This window comes from Chinchilla lanigera, unplaced genomic scaffold (assembly GCF_000276665.1).
Source record: "Chinchilla lanigera isolate Chin_1 unplaced genomic scaffold, ChiLan1.0 scaffold00004, whole genome shotgun sequence".
In the NCBI taxonomy this organism is placed as follows: domain Eukaryota; kingdom Metazoa; phylum Chordata; class Mammalia; order Rodentia; family Chinchillidae; genus Chinchilla; species Chinchilla lanigera.
The window spans coordinates 18948465-18975407 of NW_004955405.1; the positions used below are offsets into that span (position 1 = coordinate 18948465).

At 35.0% G+C, this 26943-nt stretch overlaps 1 protein-coding gene across 1 annotated transcript in view; it reads left to right on the forward strand.

Annotated features, from left to right (window-relative positions):
- Positions 1-26943, forward strand: part of Otogl (otogelin-like) — a 128656-nt gene that overhangs the window by 13137 nt on the left and 88576 nt on the right. The window contains exons 7-18 of the mRNA XM_005374364.1: positions 1569-1690; positions 4959-5164; positions 10496-10623; positions 11093-11199; positions 15380-15486; positions 15656-15781; positions 17036-17144; positions 17983-18029; positions 18783-18928; positions 20120-20243; positions 21833-22010; positions 25420-25544. Of these exons, the coding sequence (XP_005374421.1) occupies positions 1569-1690; positions 4959-5164; positions 10496-10623; positions 11093-11199; positions 15380-15486; positions 15656-15781; positions 17036-17144; positions 17983-18029; positions 18783-18928; positions 20120-20243; positions 21833-22010; positions 25420-25544 (1525 nt within the window). The remainder of the gene's footprint in view (positions 1-1568; positions 1691-4958; positions 5165-10495; positions 10624-11092; positions 11200-15379; positions 15487-15655; positions 15782-17035; positions 17145-17982; positions 18030-18782; positions 18929-20119; positions 20244-21832; positions 22011-25419; positions 25545-26943) is intronic.

The window sequence follows — 26943 nt, forward strand, 5'->3', positions numbered from 1 at the left end:
TATTTTTTACAGCTGACTCCAATGGATAATGTGATTGTATTTCTCTTGTACATTTTCCTAGGGTAAACAATTTTATCCCTTCTTTCTTTGATTTTTCTTAGCTACAGTCACTAATGTTTCCCCTCCAAATCTTTCTCTGTAAAACTTCTTGGTTATGGCAATATCTAACTTTATCTTTCCTCATGAAACATTTGATCTCCGATGCTTTCTTCCTGTGTGCTTTGATCAAGGCTGGCTACCTTCAAGGGCTACTATGTACCTAGTGCTTGGGACTTCTTTACATTGTCCTCCTGGAAAATTTTGTTATTCTGCTTCCTGTATTGGCTTTCCTGTTTCTTGGATCTTAACAAATGGCTAGTGATCTGAGAACATTTCCTGTCATACTCCCTTTTCAGGCTTTTGCATTTCATATTCCATTTCCCTAGAATAGGCTTCTGGATTTCCCATTTGGCATGTCATGGCGCCCATCTCAGAATCCCACCACCTCAGAAAGTGGCCACTCAACATAAATTTGCGCCCCAAGCTGTGACAAATATAATTGTTCTCTTTCTCTGAGTGTTTTTCCTTAGCATACATCATAGTTAGTTATATTTTAAACTGTCTTCCTGTAATGAAATATGTTTCATGAAGAAAAGTATTTTTGTCTGTTTTGTTAACTGCTATATCTCCAGGATCTAGAACAGTGCCAAGTATATAATAGTGATCAACAAAATTTATTGATTGAACATTAAATTCACATATTAAATTGCTATAGTCTTTAAAATGTGTCTTATTATTGGTGATTTTTTTACTGGTTTTCTGCATGAAAGTTCAAGGGCTGGGGAGGTAGCTTAGTGGTAAAGCACTTGCCTAGTATGTGCAAGGCTCTAGGTTCAATCTTCAGCACCACAAACAAAAAGTTCATTTCCATTTATAGATATTGATCTTTTATAGATATATTTCTTCCAGTTATTTATGGTTTCATTTTTATACTTTACTATTTTAGACCTTTTGATCTGAGAATCTAACATTCATCTTTCTCTTTTCTTCTCTTTTTCTTCTACACTTATCTTCCTTTCTTTATTTTTCTTTTTACTAGCAAACCAAATGTCTCATTATTATTCCCTAAAGTATCTGGAAATAAAGCCAAATAAAATAAATTTTATTTTTAGAGCAGTTATGATCACTTTTAAATGTTGCTTAATACAGTGTGCTCTTGCTCTGTTTGCAGCTTTATCTTATGATTCTGTAACAGGTAAAACATATAATTTTCCCATCAGAACCAATTTTTCCCAATATATATCAATTAGCTTCAGAATACTAATGTCTAGCATGTAGAGATTCAGATCAACTTAAAAATATGCTGAGTTAATTTGCATTTAAAATGTTGATTCTATCAATTTATGAGGTTAATATTTCTTTCCTTCCAAAAATCCTAAGTGTGGTCATAACTTTCCACTTAGGGTCATGAGACTAAGGATAGTATAGAATTGGAAACATATGTTGTAAATTTAGAAACTGAAATGGATATTATATGTTTGTGTTTGGTGTTGTTTTCTATGCTATCTTTTGTTTTGTTTTCCTCAAAGGTTCATAATAGCCCTAAATGCTTTGGTTCAGTGTATTCTTGTTATCGGGCAATAAGCTTATTCTTTTCAAACCAAGAAGAAATTCGAATTTATGGTCATGAAATTCAAAAGGATGGAATCAGGTAAGATATGCTGACTAATATAATAAAATAACATGAATTAAGACAACTTTCAAGTATCACAGACTGAAAGTGAATTGTGGAGAATAGGAAAGATTTCTTCATGAACAGTAGTCTGAAATTTGTATCACCTAGACATCAAAATTTAAGTAGATTTTGATACCAAATAAGCGGATTATTAGGAATTGAACCAGTTTACCCTTCCTAACAGCCTTGCAGGATACAAGGTATCTTGTTTGTTTGTAAACATAGAAATGGTATTATTTTTCCTTCAGAAGTTCAAGATATATCTTATAGTTCAGCTCTGATGATTTTGCCATCTTTCTTAAATACTTTTTATTTTCTTTAAAGCAGGATCTTACAAAAATCTATTTAAGTCTGGAAAGGTTTCTGAGAGTCATTTCCAACTTTGTGCGAATGAGGTTTGAATGCCCCTTGAGACTTCCCATTGAAGTTCTGACAGAGTCTCAGAGTCAATCAATATCTGGCCTTGTAGAACAAATCAGAGAGGAGCTGATTCTGGATTCTTATTTGCCAAGAATAAAACCTGAGTGTTTTGGCAAAAGGAGAGGATTATGTATTTTACAGAAGACTTTAAGCATTTTAATCTAGAAATGCTGTGGAACAATCTACCTTGTAGTCTAAGTAATTATCTAGACATCCACTTTAGCTTAGTTATGCCAGAAATAATAAATTGTGGGGTGGAACAATTTTATCTATCATTCAGAATTCACTCTCAAACCTTTGGACCGTGGGGATTCTTTCCAATCATGGTGGCATTTCTCAGTTCAGATTCTTCAAGAGGCAGCAAGCAGTAGCAGAAAAGGCTTTGGACCTAGCACCAGACAAGCTTTGTTACACTCTGGAAGCAGGAACAACTCTTCCACCTCTGTGCATTTATTTTCTGTATCATTTTCTTGTAAAAAGAAAGCTTAGCAATTGAGCTGAAGATAATATATTTAAACCTGTATTTCCCATACATGATTTAATTAGTTTAAGATTCTCTATGTGAGATGTTTGGTAATACAACAGGCCCTCAAAAACTATGATGTTTTGTAAAACAGAGATACCATTCAGATAGATTTTCAAGAATACTAGCTTTGCTAAATGGAAGGCATAATATTTAGTTTTAGTAAAAAGAAAGCATTTCTATGAGGATTTACAGTTGTATGACAGGAAAAGAGTGATTTTCTTAATAGGCAGTAATGCTCTTTATACTCATGCTGTTTCTGGCTGGGGGCCTAACTTGCAGCAAGTGGTAGAGAAATATTTGCCAAGATGAGCTTAAACGTGTGCGGCTCTGCACAGAAAGCCTTACCTCTCTGGGTTTCAGTTCTCTCAACTGAGAAACAAGCAGTTTGGGCACAAATGAGCTCCCGAGTGCTTTTTGGCATTAATCTATGGATTCATTTTAATGTTTGCTATTATAAAATAAATTCAGAACTCATTTTATTGTACATGGAGTTTGTCTTAAACTTATTCATCTAGCTCTATTATCCTCCACGGTAGCATTCTTTTATGTTATAAACTTCAAGGTAATCAGTTATCTACCTTTCTTTTCAAATATTGTCTATTAAATTTAAAAATTACCCTCAATTAAACTATACTTCCATCAATTAACATCTAAAAATTATAAAATATACTTATAGAATAGATTCTCTTTTGTTGTGGAGACAAGGTCTTGCTATGTATCTCAAGCTGGCCTTGAACTTGAGGTGGTCCTCCTGCCTCAAGTGCGGGGATCCTGAGTGCTGGGATTACATGCATGTGCCACCACACTCAGCAAGATCCACTTTTTATGGTATCGTTTTTATAAGCTTACACTCTCAAAGCAAATGATATTATTTCAATGTTATTTCTTACTGATTTACTATGTTTCTCAAATTTACAATTTAAATAAGAATATATTTAGCTAAGTAGTCTTTTTCATTTATTCTTAAATTTAAAATTTTAGTTATTTTCCTGTGTTTATAACTAATTTTATGGAAACACTGCAAAAAGGTTTTTGTGGGCTAGGAATGTAGTTCAGAGTTATATAGTGTTTGGCTAGTATTTGTAAGGCTTTGCATTCAGTCTCCAGTATTGCAGAAACAAAACATAGAACAAAGCAAAGCACAACTATGCAAATGGTTAGAAATGTTTTATATTGCTTACTACTTTAAAAATTATTATTTTTGAGTACTTTTATGTTTAATTTTATCATTTTCATTATGTGTGGCCATGTTTTCTCTGGAAAAGAATCACCAATTTGAAATTTTTGAGAGGAATGCATAAATACACCTAATAACCACCTATCTTACAGTAAGGTTTATAATATTAGTTTGATATTGCTGTTTTAAAGGAAGTGTGTTGTTTTCCATTTTTAAAAATTATTAGCACCAATTTTTTCTGCATTACTCTTGCATAGGAGGAGAACTGTACTCTTTCATATGCCTTATAGGTGACTTTGCTTTTAAAAATGTCATTGTTTAATTTTAGTTCTCTTATATCTCCCATTTTCTTTGTATGTGCACATGCTTTGATAAATAGAAAAATTAGACACTGAATCAGGAAAAATTAGAATGTAAATATTCTATAGAGCTGTTGTTAAATACACCAAACTCTATCCAATTTAAAGGTTATGAATATAATCTCTATGTAATACTGTATGAAAAAGAATATTATAACCTTGAAAATATTCTTACGACATTCAAATGTAAGTTGCAATTAACCATCCCTAGACATTTTTTTAGAAAGCAATTACTTATGCCAAAGTGACATTTTGTTGACAGAAGCCCCTATTTTTTGTAGATATATTGAAAATAAAATTAAAATTAGAACTCTAGTGTGCTTATATGTTGATCATTTATATCCACTTCAAAACTGTTGTGCAGAAATTTTACATTGTTTATAATTTTCTAAGTAAAATCATATTTAAGCTCTCATTCTTCTAAATAGGCAAGGTTGTTTCCCTGATATTACGAATTACTGATGATTAGCAGGTGTATACTTTTGGTTATTTGAAGAAGCATCCAGGTGTAAGTATAAGCTCCAAATTGGTACAGGGATAATGTCATTTTTACTGTCTTTTAATTTCAATATTCATATTTTTCAAGAATGTTCAGATTTCCTAGAGCATGATTGCTTTGAAAATCTCCACACAGAATGTATGCAATAAGTTCAAGCAATAATTCTGTTTTAGTTATTTTCTCAGTCACTTTAAGAAGAAAGTACAGCATCTATAATTGACCTGCAACATAATTCTTAGGTGGCCTTTTTTTTTTGTTTTAAGTTTAACATTGCCCCAGACAATTGGACAGGTTTTCATTGAGAAACTAGCTGACTACATTCTGGTGAAAACAACCTTTGGATTTTCATTGGCCTGGGATGGAATATCAGGAATTTATCTCAAATTGTCTGAGGAGCATAAAGGGAAATCATGTGGCTTATGTGGCAACTACAATGACATTCAATCTGATGATTTCATAATTGAGCAAGGTAAGTGGAGCAGAAGAAATGGGGGATATTTTCTAAAACCTTCTTCCTTAGAAGAAATTCCTCCTATCACTTGCCTGCCTTCTTGATTTTAATGGAAAGTTGAGCAGCAAAACATTTTGGAGATCTTTTTAAAAAACCATGAGCCAATTTGCATTTGGTAAATCAAAAGGCAGTATTTATTCATGTAGAAAATATTATTTGAGCATTTACTTCATGTTAGGAACTTGGTCTACATTTATATTTACTGATCCAGGAACTTGGGATCATCAGTAAGCAAACCAAACACTCCTCTGTGTTTGAAGTTTATGTTCTAATGATTCAAATTCTTTCTGATCAAATATGTTTACTTTAGGAAAAAAAGTATTTTGCATGCAGTCTTGATAGGAATAAATTAAATAACTGACAAACAATAGCTTTGTAAATATAATAAAATGTGAACAGGACATGAAAGTAGAATAGAATTTGGAAAGGTTTTATATACTGACTACTAAATCTGTTCAATCATCTATTAAATCAAAGTCATGAAACCTACTTCTGTGTTATTAGAAATGGGGTCTGTTTCAGTTCAAGTATCTATGTATAATGGTAAAGGAATATGAGAATCACAAACCATAACTGTGATTTAGGTTCACCATAGAGGTGCAATAAAAAAAATGTTCTTAGTACCAGCAGGCCTGCCTTTGAAACTTGTTTCAGCTCCTACAAATTCTTTAATTTGATCATTTAGTCTTTCTGATGTTTGTTTGGTTTAGCTCTAAAATAGGGATGTATTAATTCTGAATTCACAGGATAGTCAATAGTAATAATAAAATACCTCGCTACTAGATATAATAATAGTTAATAAGAGCATGGAGCTTTATTATTCTCAACCCTCCCAACATCCTGTAAGGCAAATACTATTAATTTTACAATACAAACACAAGGTCATGTGTCCAAGGTAACACAGCTTGTAAATGATGCTGTTAGGCTGGATTATAGGTCCAACCAGCTGTCAGTCCTGTGCTTAGATATGTATGTGCACAATTGCTGTTGATAGAATAATTTGAAATTTTGTTTTATTTTTTATAGATGTAAAAAGAGCTCTTTTTAATATTCCCTTTACTAATATCTACTTGTATTACATTACAATAAAAAGATTAAAATAAACAAAATTATAAGAAATTAGCATAAATTTGTATATAATACTTTTTATTTTATATTAAAAAATTAATGGGGATTAATTGTCCCTATGTTGTGTCAATGAACAGTAAAAGGACCGCTTGGAGCGTGGTCTCTGGAAGCAGACTTTGGGATTCAAGTTCTGTTTTGCCACGTATTAAAATTCCTAACTTTAAAGATATAATAATAATATATATGTCATAGAGTTGCAAGGATTAAATGAGGCAACCAATGTAAAACACTCAGAGTGTCTGGCACCTAGGGAATACTCAATACATTTTATTTAATTTATAATCATCTCCAGGGATGCTTCAATAAGACTATAATAGAGCTGAAGTGAAAATGGTTCAAAATATCTCCCATAGCTTTAAGAAGCCCTTATTAAAATGCAAATATTTCGCCCAAGATGGATAGTGCGTCATCGAGATTAGTTTACTAGGAGCTACGTTAGAGAGCAAGGCTCCAAGGAGCCAATTTCCTCGTATATAAAATGGAGATAATAATAATGAGCCTGAGAGCTTCCCAGCCTGTGAGTACCTAATGAGAAAATGTAAATGAAAGTGCTCAAAAGTGCGTGAGCACAATACAGATGTACAGTATTAGGGTCTTTGTGAAGTGGAATTTTGCATCCAGTTGGGTATCCGGAATGAAAGAATTTACAAATTTTGAATTTTAAGACTATTAGGACAGAGTTTTTTACTTAGAACAAGTCAGATCATCATTATTGTTATATTTCTCTGTATCAAAGCTTCCTGGCAAAAGATATTCAGGTCAGTTCTTTGTGTCACAAAAGACTGCTTTGGGCGCCTTCCCCTATGGCATCCAGGGAATATGTGTGGAGATCAGGATAGAAAACAGCATCTGCTCTTCTTACAGGCAGGGAGGCTGAGCTTAGGAGTCGAGCAAAGGGTCAGAAAGAATCCAATAACCGGGAATACAAGCAATTGTCCATATTGAGATAATCAGGGAAACAGGCAGAAGGGCGGAGGCAGATTAGTATGGGGAAGATTGGCAGTGGGTCATTAAACCCAACCACAGCAGCTGAACTGTCGGAAGGCAGGAAGGACTCTTGAAAGTATGTGGGAAATTTAAAAAATGCTTAAAAATATCACAAAAATTTGTAGGAATGTGACAAGATATTGCCCTCCTATCTCTCCCACATTGTAAAAATGCAAAAGAAAAAAAAATCCTACAGGTGAGCTATATTATCTTTAGCTTTAAAATGTCTACTATTTTTTAAACTCAGCATGGTCTGGTTAGATCAATCTTTAGACAGAGTTAGACAGTTTGACTGAATGCTGTAGAATATATAGCTGCTTAGCAGTAATTAAAACTTTATTTCTTTCTGTATTCCTATTTATTCCTTAGGGATGATGTCACAAAGAAATGACTTTTCAGAATTTCCGTGTGCACATTGGAAGGTTTTAATTTGTTGTCTAGTTTAGAATTCTGTTTTCATATTTCATGTCTGTCTCATGCCATCCAGCATCATGGAAGTCTTGATTTATCCTCCTCTTCCCCAAGATAATAATTAACAGTGCTTGTGCTTCACTACCAAAAGTGTCCACATATGAACACTGATATATTACATAGAGCATATTTCATAGGAAGAGCTATAATTTTAATTTTCTAGTCTCCCAGACCACCAGTAGATATGGCTTGAAAGTCTAATGATGAACAACCTTTGTGACTCTTTTATTCATATAATGTAGTAAAAAGTAACTATGTTGTTCAAATCTGAAATTAGAATGAACTGTAAGGAACTGCCCATGTTGTTCAGTATCATTAAAATTCACGCATAAATATCAAAACAGTGGGCCATTAGGAAATATTTTGTTTCCTTAGACTTTAAAAAATGATGTTTTGAAATAAAATGTGACCATAAATTTACTTAAAATGAACATCACTTGTCCCAATTTAAATGAGTGCGTTTGAGCATGCCCATGTTTTATTCAGTGTGTAACATTCCCAGCAGTACCAGAGATAATGAAGGAGACCAGATAAATTTGTCAGCTCTGGGATTCTCATTCAACAAATTTTGCAATCTCCCCTATCTAGCTAATATACTTTAAGCACTTGCTACATGCCAGATACTACATGAGGGATGTAACAATGGAACAGTTAAGGCAATTTCTCTCTGTTCATGTAGCACATATGTAAAAGATAAAATGAATAAAGGGACAAAATAAAGTATAATGCTATGAGCAATGGCAACCATGAAAAAGAGCAGAAAAAGGAGATTAAAGAAAGAGCAAGCTATATTTGGCATTAATCTAGATCATGTAGCAGAAAAGGCCAAGTGAAAAGAGACCTAGTTGAAGTAGGGAAGGAGGTGGAAGTAGGATCTGAAGTCAGGGTGGTTCTGAAGAAGGAGGAGTGGGAACAAATGTCCTAGGGTGGGAAGGGGGCTGGGCATTTGAAGAGCATAACAAAGCCAGTATGATTGGAGATAGTTGAGAAAAAATCAGAGTGGTAGGCATAGGAGGTGTGCAGTAGGTTCAGAAGTAGGAGATAGTACAGGTGCGAGGTCATTCAGTCTTCCGGGGAGCAAAGCATTCTGATAATGAATTTAAATAATCTCCCAACATTGGCTAGTAGCATTCAGAAATTATCTACCTATCTTGAGGATGATTAGGAAGTGTGGCTCACCTTTTGGAGATTTTATTAGTGGTGTAAGATTGTCAGCTGTGGAAGACCTAGAACAATGCCACACTGGGTGGTAGAAAGAGTACAGAGCTCAGTTCTGAAGTCTGTCTTAGTTGGAGCTTTGAGATGGCATTTAGTTTGGTTCTGCCAAGTCCCTGAGATTTGAGACGCTCTTTGTCTGAATGTAGGGCAGGATTAGTTTCTATATCAGGCCCTGAACTTGTTCACAGGTCATATGACAAAACAATTTAAAATTGATTTGGAGTTGCGAGTCCTGAGAAGTTCACACTAAAACATATGCTGGCTTGCACAGGAACGCCTAAATTTTGCCCCTAAATATGCTGGGATTGGTTCAGATTCTTAATACTGGGCTCTTTTCCTGAGCATATTTTGAACCACTGTTCATCATTTTAAACGAAGCTGATTCACTTTTAGTGTTCTTTGCTTAAGGTGTCTTTTCTAGTCTTTCATGGTGTATGTGACTGTGACTGTTTTTTGAAATGTCCTGAAGAAATCAAACATTTTTTTTTTTATTGTTGTGGAGCCTCAAAATGGAACTACAACTTCCCTACAGTTCTGACTAATGTCAGATGGACTGAGAGTTGTCTGAAAAATTTCACAGTAAACTTTTATTTGTGTTTCTTAGTTTTGTGTGTGAATTTTTCTCTCCTATAGACAAATGGAGCATTGGGTAGTTAACATTTTCCTGGTGTGTACAAGGTATGATAAAAATATAATCAATGCTTCCATTTTAAAAAAATAATCACTATAGGCCACATTGCCATTGATCCTCTTGAAAAATACTCTCCCTTGCTTCTGACATAGTTATCCCATTAGTCTTGTCACTTTCTGAAGCAGTTCTGGAAGTCCCCTTTTGTATCTTTAGTTGTGTTGTTGTGGCTGTCTCAGTGTCCTCTATTGATCCAAAACAGTTACCTTTCATGGTCAAGGTGACTTTGGGGAAGAGCCAGAACTTGCATGGTGCAAAATCCCATGAATCAGGTGAAGAAGACACATTGTGATGTTTTTGTGAGTCTATTTTGCTGTGGGATGGCCCTTGAAGCAACATTCACCATTCTTTTATCACTCCTTATTAAGACACTCACAAAAGAGGACTTCCAGAGCTGCTTCAGAAAATACCAAGAATGATGGGATAAGTGTGTGTAAAGTAAGGGAGGGTATTTTGAATGGGATTCATGGCGATTGTTTTTACTGTAATATATTTTAAAAATTTAAACATTCACAGTATATTTTGCTCACTCCCCCTGTGTTCGACCAGCTCACTTTAATTCCTTCTCTATGTTGTTTCAAATACAATTTGCTTTTTCTCTCCAATGGTACTTTCATTTGGTACTTTGTTTTAATTTGTTTTTAATATGTTAAAGTAATGTTACAGTTTGATATTACATAGGTACTTATAAAGTTATTGAATTTAGCTTTTTGACCTGAAAGTTAAAGTTGAAGAACAGTGTCTATATTTGTGGGAAATGATAGATAAAAAGTATCTGTGTGTGTTTGTGTGAATAGAGGACTACACAGAAGACATTGCTATGTTTGCAAATAGTTGGTCAGTGCAAACTCCCAGCAACTCCAAATGTGTACCTATACCCTCAGATTTTCCAAACCCGTGCTCCAGTGGAATGCCAGCATTTGAGGTAACTTTGATATGAAAAAGTATGTCATGTGAGACATGAAATGTTCTCATGTTATTGTATATTTAGCAGTACACATTGTAAGTGGAGATGCCACATAATTAAAATATTAAATCTGTGAACTATAATTGCTATTTTTTTTTTTTTTTTTGGTTTTTTTCCGGTACCGGGAACCGAACTCACGACCTTGCGCTTGCCAGGCAGGCGGTTTTGCCGCTGAGCTAAATCCCCAGCCCCCTATAATTGCTATTATAGAGATTAACTTTAAAGTTATTTTGAAAGTACTGAATGTGATGAGTTTTATAAGTGCAGTATTCATCATGAAAATGTGTAGTGACAAAGCTGTTGGTTAAAATTTAAAAGTATAAATTATCTTCTCTTTCTTGATAAGAATGAATTCTCAGAGTTAAAAATTGAGACGGCATATATACCATTAAACATGTTTTGGTGACTGGCTTCCTTTTGTACGCAGGCAATCTTCTTCAAGTGTCAGATACTACTGCAGTTTCCTTTTCTGAGCTGCCATGAATATATTGATCCATATTTATATATTGCCAGCTGTGTTAATGATCTTTGCAAGTAAGTGAAATAATTAGTAACTGCAATGTTTTCTTTATGCAAAAAGAGGAGGGAGGTATATTTCTGTAACTTAGACATTTGAGCAATTTACAAAATGTAACAGGAAATGCAAAACATAAACTGTACTAATAGGCATTAAATGCTTATTATACTTCTTAAATGTTTTACATAGCAACATGAATAGGATACAGGGACTTTTAAACATTTCAGTTGAGGATAAGTGTAATATTTTTCCTTTCCAGGTCACAAAGTCCTTCATGGTGTCCCATGTTGAGAACATCTGAAATAAGTGGTTGTCTAGGCAACAAATTCATCATACTCTGTTTATCATTGTAGGATTTATAATACATTACTCATTGTGGAAGTGATGTTTTTATTTTTTTTTAAATTATCAAGTGTATATGATAAGCCACCTTGAAGGTTCGAGAATGCCTCAAGAAATTTTTGTATGTCTCCTTATTTTTTTTTTAATCTCAGGAAGCACAAATGATGCAGTGGAACTCTTTTGAAAAAGATCAGACTAGTTTTCTTTGGGGAAAACAACTTAAAAATGGAATCTTGGGTAACTTATTCAGAGGTTTAAGTTTATACAGGGTAAAAACAAAAAGAGGTTTTTAGATAGTATGATGTATTACCTGTAATCACTATTTTAAAATTAAGATCACTGCAAAGATAATGAATATAAAGATATATTCCAAATATTAAAATGCAGTTATTTATGATATCTGTCAATTTTAAGCACAGTGTCACTGTGTCTTGATTTATGTGTACAGTTTCTAAATTGCAAGGATTCCTGAACTTATGCAGAAGCTTTGAAATAAAGTTCTCTCTTTCTGAAATCATGATTAGTGACCTTACTTTATATATTTTTAAAATTTTTATTTTCTGCTTGGTTTCATTTTTTTATTTATGTTTTCTTTATCCTTTCACTCAGTCTCTTTTTTGAAGACCCCCATATATAGGCTCTTATTTTGTCATAGACATAAAATTAAAAATAGTTATTTTCCCACAGTGACTCCTTCCTCAACCATTATCCTGTAGTCTGCTCCACCACCTTATCCTAAGCATCTTTAGCACCCCTTTCTCATGTCGGCTGAGGAGAAGTAGCGTTTGGTAGGTCCAGGAAAGTCATTCTTTGCATTTAAGATTGTTTAGCTACTTCAGTGGCCAAAGTGTTTGTGAACTGAATGCTTATTTTTCTCTCATCTAAAAGTTCCAACTGGTATTTTGTCCTGTGCCCTTGGACTGATACTGCAGCTGTGATTCATGAACTGCCCAATGATTCTGCCCTGTTGTTGCTACTTCTTCCCCTGGCTTAGTGTATTGTCTGAAAGTGCAGGGCCTCCGCTGGCTTTCCACTATGTCCATGGTTTAGGCCTGAGAAAAGCAGACAGCCTATAGAGGACTGGCATTTACTTCTATTTCTAGCCCTTGGCCCAGAGTTTAGGAACATGGGCATACCGAGACGCAGAGGAGGCCCCCAGGGTGGCCTTTGGGTAGACAGCCAAAACCACTGCAAAAGTGTGGGTTCTAATAGTGAAAAAAGGAGGAACTAGTGATAAAAGCAGACACTGCCATATCTACTTCATATGAAATTTCATCTCTGAAAAATTAACATAGTTTTTCTTTTTGAATGCTGATTTCTTTAGGCTTCAGCCTTTGAAGCTGCTTTCTCAAAGGCAAACACAGAAGCAGGATAGAGAAATACCTTGTACTGCTTTAAATTAGCTGGCACCTTAATAGTTATGTTTTAGCCAGAAAGGCTGGTTTGGGGGCAGAAAAAGCATGTAATACCTGAAAAGGGGCATCATAATTGAGTACGTGGGTGCTGAGAGAATAAAAGCGAGAAGCTTCCAGAGTTAGCTTTTCACTCCCTTCAATATTTCTTTCACATATAGACTTACTTACAATCTGTCTCCCATTCAAGAGGAAATGAACGATTCTCTTCATTTCTTGTATTAGAGAACTGAATCCTAACAATTCTGTACCACGAGTGAAGTGTGAATTGGCTGAACACAGATTAATTTCCTGCTTGGGTTATGAATTCAATTCAACACATCTTTTGAGGATCTATTCTGAGCTGAGCATTATGTCACACTTGGAGAGACAGAAATAATTTAGACATAGCATTTGTCTTAGTAACTCATATTCTACAGGGGCAGAGAGTCAGGTCTGCAGCAATAATACAGTGCTTTAAATGCAAAGTACTACGTATGTGGAGGAGAATACTGACTTATCAGAGATAGCCTATGAGGCTCAGTAGAGATGACATTTGAGTTGGAATTTGAAAGAAAACACAGTACAATACCAATTCTTGAAATTTATGTTTTTTGCTTCCAAGACTGACAAACTTGGCAGCAAGGAAATAATTTTAATTTTGACACATTAAAGTTGATTGACTTAGAAACAAATATTATTTAATGCTTATTTTCCTTATTAAAATTGACATCTAAGGTGGGTGTGGTGGTGCATGCCTATAATCCCAGCACTGGGGAGGCTGAGGCAGGAGAATCATTGCAAATTTGAGACCAGCCTGGGTTGCAAAGTAAGCTCAAAGCCAGCCTCAACTGCATAATGAAACCTTGTTTCAAAAAGACAAAAACAAACAAACAAACAAACAAACAAACAAAAAAACCAAAAAAACCCAAACAGACCAAGAAAACCCCAGCTGACATCCAAAATAGAAAAATAAACTCATTTTCCCTAGATAAATTGGGATAGTAGTTTCATTCCCACCTAGCTGTCATTAGTTTTCACCAGATGCCACTTGTTAATGTGCCTAGCATAGTTCCTAGGGTAACAAGACACTTCACAAATGCTAGGTATTTTAATATTACTTGCACTGTGTTGAGAAACCAGTGCTTGCTTACTTGTCTAGCTTTCATTACCACCATTCATTGTAGGAAACATATGCTACTTTAAATTAATCATGAACTTCATGTCTTTCCAAAGATTCAACAATTTTTAGTTTACACTGTTTTTCAAAAACTCTTTGCAACTGTAGAATTTTTGAGCTTCTGAAGTTTATATGCTCACATCCTCTGTTCCTTCCAAAACTCAGTTAATTGAACTAGATAAGCTGCATAGCTCTAGTTACAGTCACGGAGGAGAACAGCAACCTGAGATGGTGACTTTCACAATGGAGACACTGAAAATGTTAAGGTTCACAAAGTGGAGCATTCTGAAGGTCTTGGTCTTTAAAGATACTTAACTGTTCAATTCCGAGTTTGAGTTAGATTGCAAAACAACCCCTCTACCTTGTTATAAACCTGTTTATTTTGACAGTGCTCTAGGAATTTGAAGACCCCAGAAGAAACTATTGCTTGGGGAGCTCCTGAAGCGATTACAATAAAACAATTAGAGATTATTTACTCTAGCAAATGTTTATAAAGTTATAGAGATTTAGCAAAAGAATTCAAAATCTTCTTTTAAACCTTCAGTGCAATGCTGAGTAATCTTTCAAAGGTATTTTGGAATCTTATTGGAAAGGATGAAAAGCCATCAAAATGCTTTTGAGTGCTACTGGCAGTGATTTTATTTCAGTCTGTGGATACACCAGAGCACAGTGTCTGGAAACAATTTGTATACTTGATATTTTTGTGGAGGTAGAATTTTGTCCATTTCAAAGAGATTTACATTTTATCTGAATTTAATGATTATTAGATTTTAGAAGTTCTGCTTTGTGTAAGAAATATGTCTATAAAAATTTAATAGCTAATAATGCTTAATTGATCAATTTTGCATGCCTATATGTGGTAATCTGAACAACTACTTTGAAGATAACAATATGCAATATAATAATTGTTGATAATTTCCTATCATCCTGTTTTGAAATTCTGTATTGTTTTTATTTGTTTAATTTTTATTCTTTTTAAAAAATTTAATAACTACAATAGGCATGACTTTCAGTGTCGTTATCTCTTGATTGGAAAAAAAGTACAAAATTCTTGAAAGATTTTGATGAAGTCAATATACCTGGGCTTATTTATTGGGGATGCCATTTCTGTTTGTTTTCTACATTACTGTGCCTAGAAGCATATACTATGAAAGACGTGCATATTGACATCAGTTAATAATGGAATATTCACCACGCACTCATGGATGTTAAGAATCAATGGCTCTAAGGCAGAGTTTCTATCCGTACTTCCTGTCATCCGGGCATTGTCTTTTCTCCTCCTAGAACCCACGATGATGAAACTTATTGTCGAGCAGCCACTGAGTATGCGAGAGCCTGTTCTCACGCTGGCTACCCTATTCAAGACTGGAGAGAGGACTTCCCAGCATGCAGTACGGTTTTCATTTTTCAAGCTCTGTGCAGTTTCCTCACTTTCAGTCTTGTCCTAGACTTGGCACTAGAGAAAAGATTTGTAAATTCACATGCACTAGAGACACTGTGATTGGTTTGAAACAGAGGCTAATAAAATTAGCTGACAATTCTCTCGTTTGCCCATTTTAGCTGATAAATGTGACGACAGTTTTGTCCATCGGGATTGTATCAGTTGTTGCCCACCTACCTGCATGTTTGAGAAGCAGTGTCTTGGGAGCAATCTCCATTGTCTTGATGGATGTTACTGTCCAGATGGTAAGTGCCTCCTGAGGAAGCCATTTCTGCATTCAGGGACCCTAGGACTCAGGGACCGAAGGGTCAGTGTGGTATTGCTGTCCTCTGCCTGGACATACAGGCTGTTGTAATTTCCTACCCTTGTGGGATTTGATCCTTAAAGTGGTTGAGAGGAACCGTTGCTCTTCTTTCATTCAAGTCTCATTACCTCACAGCTTTCCCAGAATACCTGAACTATGAACCTAAATTTCCCATGGCTAATATTTTGTTCTCTTAAAGTTTTATGATCTTCATGATTTGTATAATGTTATGTTTTGAAAGATGAAGGTCAGTTTGAGAAAAAAAGACTTCATGGTCTTTCATGATATGATCTTAGTCCTAATGTAGCTTTAACATTTGAAATGAAAAGCAGCTTAGTAAGTGATAGAGGTGGAACTGAAAAGTAGTAATGATGTTACTATACTGATTGACATTTAGAAAGAAGACTGTAGATTTCAAACCCTTTTATTTTTCCAGATTAAAATCATAGAATCCCAGATATGTTAAGCGAGTTTTCTAATGTCATATACTTAATATGAGTGAGGATCTGTCAGAACAGGATCTGTTATCATCAGTCCGCTGTTCTGTCAGGGCCATATGGTGAGCCCGTGCCTGTCCTGAGCTATTACCATCCAGGACCAAGATAATGAGGTTACACCAGAATATAAACCCATGCTTCAAAACAAAAGCCAACACTTTTTCCTATAGTGTTGTTATGAAAAAGTTCAGCTGACTGAAACACTGTGCAGATCAACGTGGTTGGCTTAAATTCTGGTTCAATGCACTCTACATGTTAGAAAAGTAATAATCACAGCACCAGTGTAGTGCACCATAGAGTAGATTTGCCTAGCTCTTTATTATGTGTATGACATTAGCTTAAATTTCTCTCATTTTAGAACGAACAGAAGCTAAACTGAGAATATACTTTCTCCTTCCTTTCTCTCTTCTTCCTCACACTCAAAAACACAGTTAAGCTGCCTTCTCTTCATTCTGTATGCTGAAACTTGAGTATCTGATGACAAATCACACAGTAAGACTTGACATCTGCTGAACTAGACCCTCCAGAGGTAGCCATGGCTGAAAGCTGGTTTACTATATCCTCCCTGAAAGTAAGGAAATTTATATTCCTAATGCTGATGGTTCACAGGTGTTCAACAAGTTAGTTGATTTGCTATTTTCAGAGACAACAATCTTTATTATTATTTTTGAGATGTGACACTTGTTTTTCTTTACTAGGTCTCATAATGGACAATGGAACTTGCATATCTTTGGAAAACTGTCCATGTAATTTCCATGGACTAGCTTATTCTGTTGGTTCAAAAATTGAACAAGAGTGTACTGAATGGTATGTGATCAATTTGTGGTCAGTTACTTCTAGTTGCCTAATTAGCTACCAACTTTATTGTGACAGATGTTCAAGAGAATATACTTATTGCTTATTTTCTTTCTAAAATACTGGAATGCAGTTTGCATTTTATTTAAACTGCTTGGAGGGTTTATCTTCATATTCTTTTATGATGTGATTCTTACAACTTCCTTTGGTAATTCTATAAATTGTTATCCCCATATGGCGAGTCTATTGCATTTTCTTATTATTCATCATCATTAATTTGCACTTTTATACTTAGAACTTGATGGTATTCATGGGCTTCTCATTGGGTCATTAAAAATGACTATATTGCTAGTTTGGGATCATGATTACAAAGAGAGAGTTTCATATTAAAGTAACTCACTGAAACTATGGTTAAAAATGAAATCCCTCCTGTATAGTCTTACATAAAAAGAAAGCTAAGAACCAGTAACCTACCTGTAGTTAGGATCTTTTCTCTTTGGTATCAGTGTACATAAAAGAAATTCGATTAACTTGCTATGTTCTTAGATGCGGATGCCATCAGAAGTTTGCTGCTACGTTCTGAAACTCCTGACTTTGTAAAGATGGGAGGTAGCACTTACCTTACATAGAAGACATCTCTTTTTGCTCCTCAGTGCCTGGTGACACTAACACTAGATGCACAACAGATAATAATTTAGGTGTTATTCAGCTCAAAGCAATTACAGTTTTGTAGGGTGTTTCCCAAGCTGGATTATTCTATATATTTATACATGACAAGTTTTATACATTAATCAATACTATTACAGTCCCTATATATCAGTAGACTAATCTTTTTAATAATTTTATATAGCGTTTGTGTTGGTGGCATTTGGAACTGCACCGAGCATGACTGTCCAGGTAATCCTTTTAGAATTTTTTTAAGAAAATGTTTTAATATTTTTAAACTGGGGATGAAGAGAACAGTGATTATTATAAAGACATCTCATAATTAATACAGATTATAATAGACTATAAATACAGATACCTAGACGATAACTGGAAAGTTGAATTAATGATAGTTCTGAGTAGGCAACTTTGTTAAAAATTGTTTAAATAGTGTAAATATGATGACATTTATAATATTAAATAATTTATAATATTCATTAAATATGTGGAAGAACTAACATTTAATAAATTTCAAATTAAATTGAATAACAATGTAGTCTAGTAAGTTTGTTAAACAAGGAAATTTGAAACACTTTAGATGTTTTATTGATGCATGACTATTTACCTTAAATTGATTTCCTGCTTTTAAGAATTAACCTAATTTCTTTTTCTATGTCTTCTTTCTCTCTTTCCTTCCCTCCTCCTCCTTTTCCCCTTTCTCTTCTCTTCCTTCTGATTCTCCTGCCCTTCCATTACCTCTTCCTTCATTCCCTCCTCCTCGTCCTTGTCTTCTCTTCCTTCCCTCCCTATTTGAGATCTTGCTCCCGCTCTTCCTCCTCCTGCTTCTCCTCCTTCTCTCCCTTCCCCTCTCTTTCGCTCTCTGTTCCCTCTGCCCTTCCCTCCCACTTTCCCCTCCTTTCCCTCCTCTTTTTCCCCCTCCTCCTTCTTATTCTTCTTGTTCTTTTCTCCTCCTCCTCCTCCTTCTTCTCTTTCTTCTTTTGGCAGTTCGATGCTCTGTTGTGGGTGATTCCCATTTTACAACTTTTGATGGACGGCATTATTCATTTATTGGCATGTGTCAGTACATCCTTGTGAAAGGAACTGGAAAAGATAAATTCACAATTACCTTACAGAAAGCTCCCTGTGAGCAGGTAAGAACAACATCTCAGAATGACTAGAGCGACATTCATTCTTCAAATTTAAACTTCATATCTAGATTAAGAATGGTAACACGAATGCATAGTTATTTTCTTCAAAACCAAGACAACATTGATTAAAATTTACTGCTATTCTTATGTACCACAAAAGAAAGAAAAAAATACTTACACGTAATCATGGCCCACCAATGATTAAATGATGAATCTTGATTTCAGAGATACTAAAATGTAAAAGCAAATATAATTTAGAGTGGATAAATATTTAATTGTACTCTATTTTAAAGCAGTATTTGTATGTACAGTTTTTGAACATTTCATGCCTGATTTCACAATGGCCTAAATTTTTGTTTATTTCCAAACAAGCTATGGTACACAGGTGATATTTTGACAGTATTAAGTTTCATACCATTCTAAATAGATCATGATAAATTTCTTAACCTATTAAAATATTTATTTTAGCTCTTTTCCTGAAATAATAAACACATAATAAAAAAACCCAAGAACTTTCATTCATATTTCAGTTAGGTATTCAAACTTAGGCAAATTTTTAATTTTCTAGTTTTATTCTAATACAAAATAGTTATTTCCACCAAATTTCTGAAGTACTTTATTTTTGGTTTGACTCTTTTATTTGCAGCTTATTAGGGTTTGAATTAGTTTTTTAAATAAAATTCTAAACCTCTTAGCTATTTTCCTTACTGACTTTATGTCTAATATACTAGTGAAGGGCTGGGGATTTAGCTCAGCGGCACAGCGCCTGCCTGGCAAGTGCGAGGTGGTGAGTTTTATTGCCAGTACTGGAAAAAAAAAATAATATACCAGTGAAATGAATTTGGAAAAGTATTTTAACTATGTGCTATAGGAAATAATTATTGGTATTTTATTGAAAACATTTTTATTTAATGTTTTATGTATGCATGCTTAAAGCGTATTTAAGGTACTGCAGAAAGATTTCTTTTTAGGAATGGGGTTATATGAAGTAGACTATGTAACAGGTATTTTATTATATCACTTATGTTCCAGCTTTCTACCTAACAGAAATTCTTATTGACATGTACTCTCTCCTTTCTTCTTTCTTTTTCTCTCCCTCTTTCTCCTTTCTCTCATCTCCCCTCTCCTGTCTATCTCATCCCATGTCTCTGTCTTGTTCCTATCCCTTCCATGGATACTTTGAATTGTATGCAGAACCTTGGCTTGGTCTGCCTTCAGTCTATAACTCTAATTCTGGACGATGATTTTAGTAAACAAGTCACCCTCAGTAGGGGAGGACAAATCCTCACCAGTCCTAATCAAGGCTTCAATCTGAATGGTAAGAAGCAATGTTAATACTTTGCTTTCTGTACATGAGTAATAAATGCAACCTAAATGCTCCCTTTTGTCATTGGCTGATTACGTAACACTTACTGAATGCCTGTGTATCACCAGGTCCTTAGAAATAGGGGCAATGACTGTGTTTATGGGAACTAGTGTTTACCTGGAGTGGCCGAGAATTTGGGAGAGAGGAGAGATAAGCAAACTGCTGCTTACAATAAAATGTGATAAACTCAAAAATATGCATAAAGACTTTGGGGTGCTGAGGTGAGGCCCAGCCCACCCATCCCCAGGATGTCATGCTGGAAAGGCCAGCAAGGTTTCTGAGGAAGGCGATGCCTCATGGAGCATTTACAATTGAGGAATTCCTGTGATGAAGGAGACAGGGAAAGTGTTCCATGGCAGAGCAGGAAGGTGTTGACTCGTGCAGCTGGCTTAGGAGGAACTGTCACTAGTCTGCCATAGCTAGCTACACCATTCAGAGGCCAAGAAGTCCAGAAATGAGTGCAGGAAGGTAGGTGGGGATGGGGCTGGGAAAGCTTAGCATCAAGCATCACACATGGCAGCTTCCCAACACAGGCCAGATTTAAGCTTACATTGCAGTACAGTTGTTAATAACGCTCTCATTTCATGCGGAGAGTGAAAACTCTCAGAAATCATCCAATTTGCATCACAAACTACATGCTCATGTTATTCAGGAGTCGTGCTAAGGAAATTACACTTCATATAGAACTGAATTTAAGATTGTCATTATTTGATGATTTTATGTACAGAGATGTCAATGTCATATATTTCAAATTGATAAACAGTGTTTTAAGGAGTTGTAGTTGTTTGTATGGTAGACTACAATGACAGAGTATGAAAGTGACCTTGAGAGATGCTAGACAAGAGATTCAGACAACACTTACATAAAGTGGGGTGTGCAAGACACAAGGAGCTGATCAAAGACAGTGACAATGGAGCTTGGAAGAGAAAAGGCTGAAAAATGTTTAGAAGACAAATATTCTGAACATAGTGATGGAATGGATTGGCTTGGTTTGGAAGGTTGAAAGGAACACAGTGATTGAAAAAAAAAAACAGTCCTCAGACTTTTGGCGTTAGTAACTAGACTGAGGTGAATATTGGGATAAAGATACAGGAAAAGTGATGAGAACACATCTGATGGTAAACACATTGGTTCACTCTGAATACAAATTTCTTATCTCTAATTGTGTTTCATCACATGGAGCTTATTAAGAAGTGTGGGTTCCTCTTTTTGTTATCGATCTTAAGGAAATATAGAATTTTTGAGGAAAAAGAGATCAGATTTCAAATGTCTGATGAATGCTTTCCTCCGGAGGTGCTTGCTAGCGGAGAGCGCATGTTAGCTTGACAGCCTATCACAATTAGGAAGTAGACGGGAAATGGAAAAGTAGAACAGAAAGCATCCATAAGGTGGCAAGAGTTGGTCCTGGAGCACGTGGACAAACTGGAGACCTGCCTCCCGCACTCCCAAATGGCTTAAAAGAAGCCTTAATGTTATACTCTAGCATTTCAGAACACTGCCTGTGAATCTCAAAGTGATTTATATCTTTTCTTTTCCTGTAGGAATTGTTGAAATTCAAACACTGTCATCTTTATTTATTCTTCTAAAAACTACATTTGGTTTAAAGATCCTGTTTGCTATAGATGGGGAAAGGATTTATATCCAGCTCACTAGTGCATGGAAAAGAAGAACATTAGGTCTGTGTGGCACTTTTAATGGGAACATAAGGGATGATTTTCTGTAAGTATGATTTATGTATGGCCAACCGAGCTTAATGACCGGTAATTTAGAGGATATAAATTCATTAAAAATGTTTACTTAACTAATAGGAGCTTAGCGTTCGCTGTTCCAAGAGCTTTACTTGGATCATCAATATTTAAATTGTATAGCTACCCCCTCATGTCTGTTTTTGTTTTACAGATAAGGAAAAAAACCAAAGTGGCAAATAAATCATTCAATGTCGGTTGCAGAAGTTCATACATTGGAACTAGGTTTAGAATTTAGTGTGACTCAGCCTGTGTGATGACTGCTACCTGTTATGCTCTCCTCCACAGCATATCAGATTAACATTATTCTATTTTTGAGAACTTATAGCTGTTTAAAAAATCTTAATACAATTTTGTATTAGTGTCAGTTTAAAACTATTGATATCATGTGGTACTAAACGTAGTTCTAATGATAAAGATAATTATAATAAAGATAATAAAGATATTATGAAAGCTAAGTGATAATAATAAACATATTTTGATATCTAAGTTAGTTGGAATTTGTGAAAGTTGATGGTCCATTGGAAGAAAAGAAACAAAACGCATCTGAACTCTTCTTATCACACACCTGTGAACAGAGCAGGGTGTGATTTAGAGAAGATATTTTGAGTACCTAATACTACGCTAAGCAATTTAAGCAGGATGATGTGTTCTCATCCTCAAGGAGTTAGTGTTGCAGATCAGGAGAGGATAAAACCTTTAAGAAATATGTAAATTTAAAGTCCAACTATGATAGTTGTCAAGATTTGAAGGGAGAAGTGAGTGGAAGGGTGATACTGGTCAAAGTTTGAGTGAGACAAGATGAAATTCTGGAAATCTACTGTGCACAGCTGTGCCTAGAGTTAATAGGTTTTATATTTAAAATTGCTAAGAGAGTAGGTATTAAGTGTTCGCACACAAAAATTGTAAGTATGTGAGGTGATGGTTATATTTATTAGTGTGGTTTATCCATGTCAAGGTGGGTACATGTTTCATTAATTGCATTCTACACCATGAATATATACAATTTTGTCAGTAACAGGTTAATAAAAATATTGTTAAGAGGAAATATTAGTGCGAGGTAAGGTATTAGGAAATGAAAAATTAAAAATTCTGAGGTAATTTTTAAAAAGCTGTACTGTGCTTTGTGGTTGTGGCTAGAAGCATAGCAAGAGTTTAGAGAAGGTCGCTGTAGACTGACTGCTGAGGGACATTTCATAGAGAAGCTATGCCCTAAATAATGTTTAAAAAGCACTTTTACACATATTCTTTCTGCTTGGGGTTCTTCCTCCTGCTAATCCTTTTCATGAAATTTGTTTATTGTTTAATCCAACTCAGACATTATTGCTTTGAAAAGCTATCTTATATCCTACCAGACAAGGTTAATTCTAACTGGTATCTATGAAAGTTCATCATTTATCTGTTTGGTTTCCACAGAAAAACTGCACAGGCCATGAGAATAAGGATATCTTTCAGCCTTGTGTTTACAGGAATCTTGTATATAGCAGTCAAATAGAACATCAAGAAGAGAATTTGGATAGGCTATGAGAACTGACATTTAGAATTTAAAAAATTATGAAGAGAGTTTCTTTATCTCCTGTGTGATTAATTTGCTTTTGGAATTTTTAAAAATTTTATTTACTTGGAGGTCAGAGATATTGATATCTTTATCACCTTTTCAAAACAAAAACTGTGTTAAAAGGCTTGGCTAAGATATTCAGAAAAGACATTAAGCCTGCTTTCTCTGTCTTGTTTGTCAGAATGGGTTAGCAGTGAACGTTTAACAGATGGCAGATCTGTCTGCCACTTTCTAAGGCACCAGTCTCCTCCAGGCATAAACAGTCAGGCATGATAAGGGTGCAGGATAATATTTCAGAGTCAGAGGTATCTTTCCAACATTGTTTAGCTTTCCAATTTAAGTAGTTAAAATTCTTTACTTCCCAAAGGTTAATGGGAATCTGAAAACATAGCGTAATGGAAAATATTAATTCTAAATTTATTTTACATGTCCTGTGACAGTAAGTCAAGTATGGTGAGCTGAAAGGTTATTTTATAAAATGATATAAATAAGTAAATGGGTCTACATTTGGACTCTGAATTTTAAAAAATTTATTGTTTTAAGTAAACAATGAGAGAAAAAAAAATGAAATAAGAGAGCTGGGCTCTAGGTCAGGTCCTCCTGGGAATGCTGACTACATTCATCACCCTAACTTGTTTTGTTTTCCCTGGGTGGGGAAAAGAAGGGAGGGAAGGGACAGAATGAGAAGAAAAGGCCAGTGCAACTTGCACAATTTCTCTGAGTGCCAGTGTCTTCATTTGAAAAACACCAGATTTTCCATTAGGTATTTCTTATAATCATCTGATGGTTTGATGTTGAAGGATGGGAAAATGAGGCAAGGGACGAGAACCATGGAATGGCTGGTGCAGCTTCCTCTTTCCTGTTCATTATTGTGGTGAGCAACTCCACAGGCTTAGCGGTGACTGAGCTACGCTGTTGCCAAAGTAATTAATGTTTTAAGATATTGTTGTGAACTGAGGTGAAGACTGCTCTTCTGCTTGGCCATGTTGCAGCAGTTAACTCAGGTGGGACTCATGGTGTGATCAAAGCTCCCTGCAGGAGACACAGTCCTCCTTGATTTTTATGAGTCATTTTGACTGTGTCTGGCACAGGTCCTTACAGGATCATCTCTTAGTTAATGTTAATGTTGAATGTTGGAGGTAGAACTGCGAATTTGGTTCATAAGCATTGTTGTGGTTTTTGAAGTCTGACTTCAGCGAGGTAGATGTTTCTCTTCCATTTTAATTTGCCGAGGAAGCTGAAAAAGTGAGCAAACATGGATGAATGGTCCTTTTGTACAACTTTTCTTTCAATTTTCATCTGGTTTGCTTGTTCATTTCATGGTAGGATCCTAGAGGAAGTTGATAAAATGAATCAAAACTATAGATTAATTGTTTGGGGCATTTGTTTTCAGCCTAAAAAGAATCATAAAATCTACCCACACCTCTGTTTCCATGTACACCCCAAACCAGACATATAAAATTTTTGTGAATCATGTTCAGTCAACTCAGTGAGAAGTAGGTCTGATTCTTGGCTTTGCCATGTATTCATTTAATGAAATTTAATACTTCTCTGACGTTCTGCTTTGCTTTCTCTATAAAATGGATGTAATGATGTTTCCTTCATAAGGCTGAGAAGATAATAAATGCACAGGTGACCATATTTTGACACATGTAAACTTCCAACAACAGGAAGTTCTAGCACTGTAATTCTTAAAACTGTAGAAAATTTCAGACTTTAAGATACTTTTGCACATTAAGAAAAACATTATTCTCTCACATATATTTGAAAAGTATGAACAAATAAAATTAGAGAGACTAAGATGAACAGTTGCTTTGCTTCCTAGTTCTCCATCAGGAATGATAGAAGGAACCCCACAACTTCACGCCAATGCATGGAGAGTTTCCTCTACTTGTTTTGCACCTGTCCATGTCCCAATAGTGGACCCATGTAACATCAATCAGCAAAATAGTAAGTCTTCCTTATATATGGAAACTAGTGAAAAATGTTCCACGTAATACTGTGATGCTATGAAATTATATGGAGACTTTAAATTCTGGTTTATCTTTATTATGATAAAATCAGTGTCATTCCTCATGTACTTTTGTTTAGTATTATGGCTTTATATATGCCTTTTTATGTACGTTAGGCTGTTGAAAAGAATGGAAAATGAGTATGTTACCTACTACTTTGCATTCACAGATTTGCTTATTTTACATGTTTAGGAGTCCCTTCTTCCCCAGTGTGGGCTAGCTTTTGGGGGACTTCCAGATTCTTTAAGGGCTGAAGAAAAGTCTCTAGAAGTAGTCTAATAGTGCTCTTGTAGTTGTAGGATGTTTGACTACTGTATATAACACAAGTGATTCTTCTATTTATCCCAATATGAGTTGCCCCTCACAACACACATTATATCTTTTTTGGGGGTATGGGAATCCAACTCAGGACCTCATGCTTGTCAGGCAGGCACTGTGCCCCTGAACTGAATCCCAGCCCCACATATTGTATCTTTAAAAGCAAACCTCAGTCACCAAACATGGTTTTGAACAATTCAGCAGGCAGCAAATCGAAAGGCTTGTGCTCCACAGTTGTGTTTGGAATGGCCGTGCAACTCCATGTCAAAAACTTTTGGGTACATTTCTTTCCTTTAATGCCAGAGCAAACCATCTTAAGGACTGCTTTTATCAATAACAGAAGACTTTTTTTTTTTGTAAAATCACTTTGCTGAAGAAAAGTAATGTGTATGCTTAGACATTTTTGTAATTTTAATTTGTTCTAATTATTTTGGCTAGTTTAGTTTTTAAGTAGTTAACTTTTATACATTGCTAATATTAGTTGACCCTCTGTGTATAGTCTCTGGCTTTGGTAATGGTCCTGTGAAAGTGCTGTCTTAGTTGTCAGGAATGTTTTAATTATTAACTTTTAAGAATAGTTTTGGTATATTGAAAAGAACAGAAGATAATCTTGCTCTCAATATCCTTTTTAAAAATTAAAATCTTTTGAACTTGAAGAAGATTATTAATGTCACTAGTTTTTTTCTGACTAACATGGGATAGGCCACAGATTTGACCTCTGTGATTTACTACTTTTAATCTAGTTCTCATTAAAAACTCTATTCTGTCCCCAACTTTTCACTTGACCATTCTTTAAACTTAGTTTCTTACTCTCTTGATTTTTCTCCTAGATATCAGAGAAACCTTATTTTTTAATTTTAATGACATGTAAAAGTTTAAGTAAAATTCAATTGGTAAATTAAGTTACTTTCTGGTTGCTTTTTTTAGTTATTTCCTTTATTATATGTCATTTTGCTATATTTTCTGTCACTTTTCTCCCCATGTTCTATGTATTCTATTATGTATAATTGAGATATCAT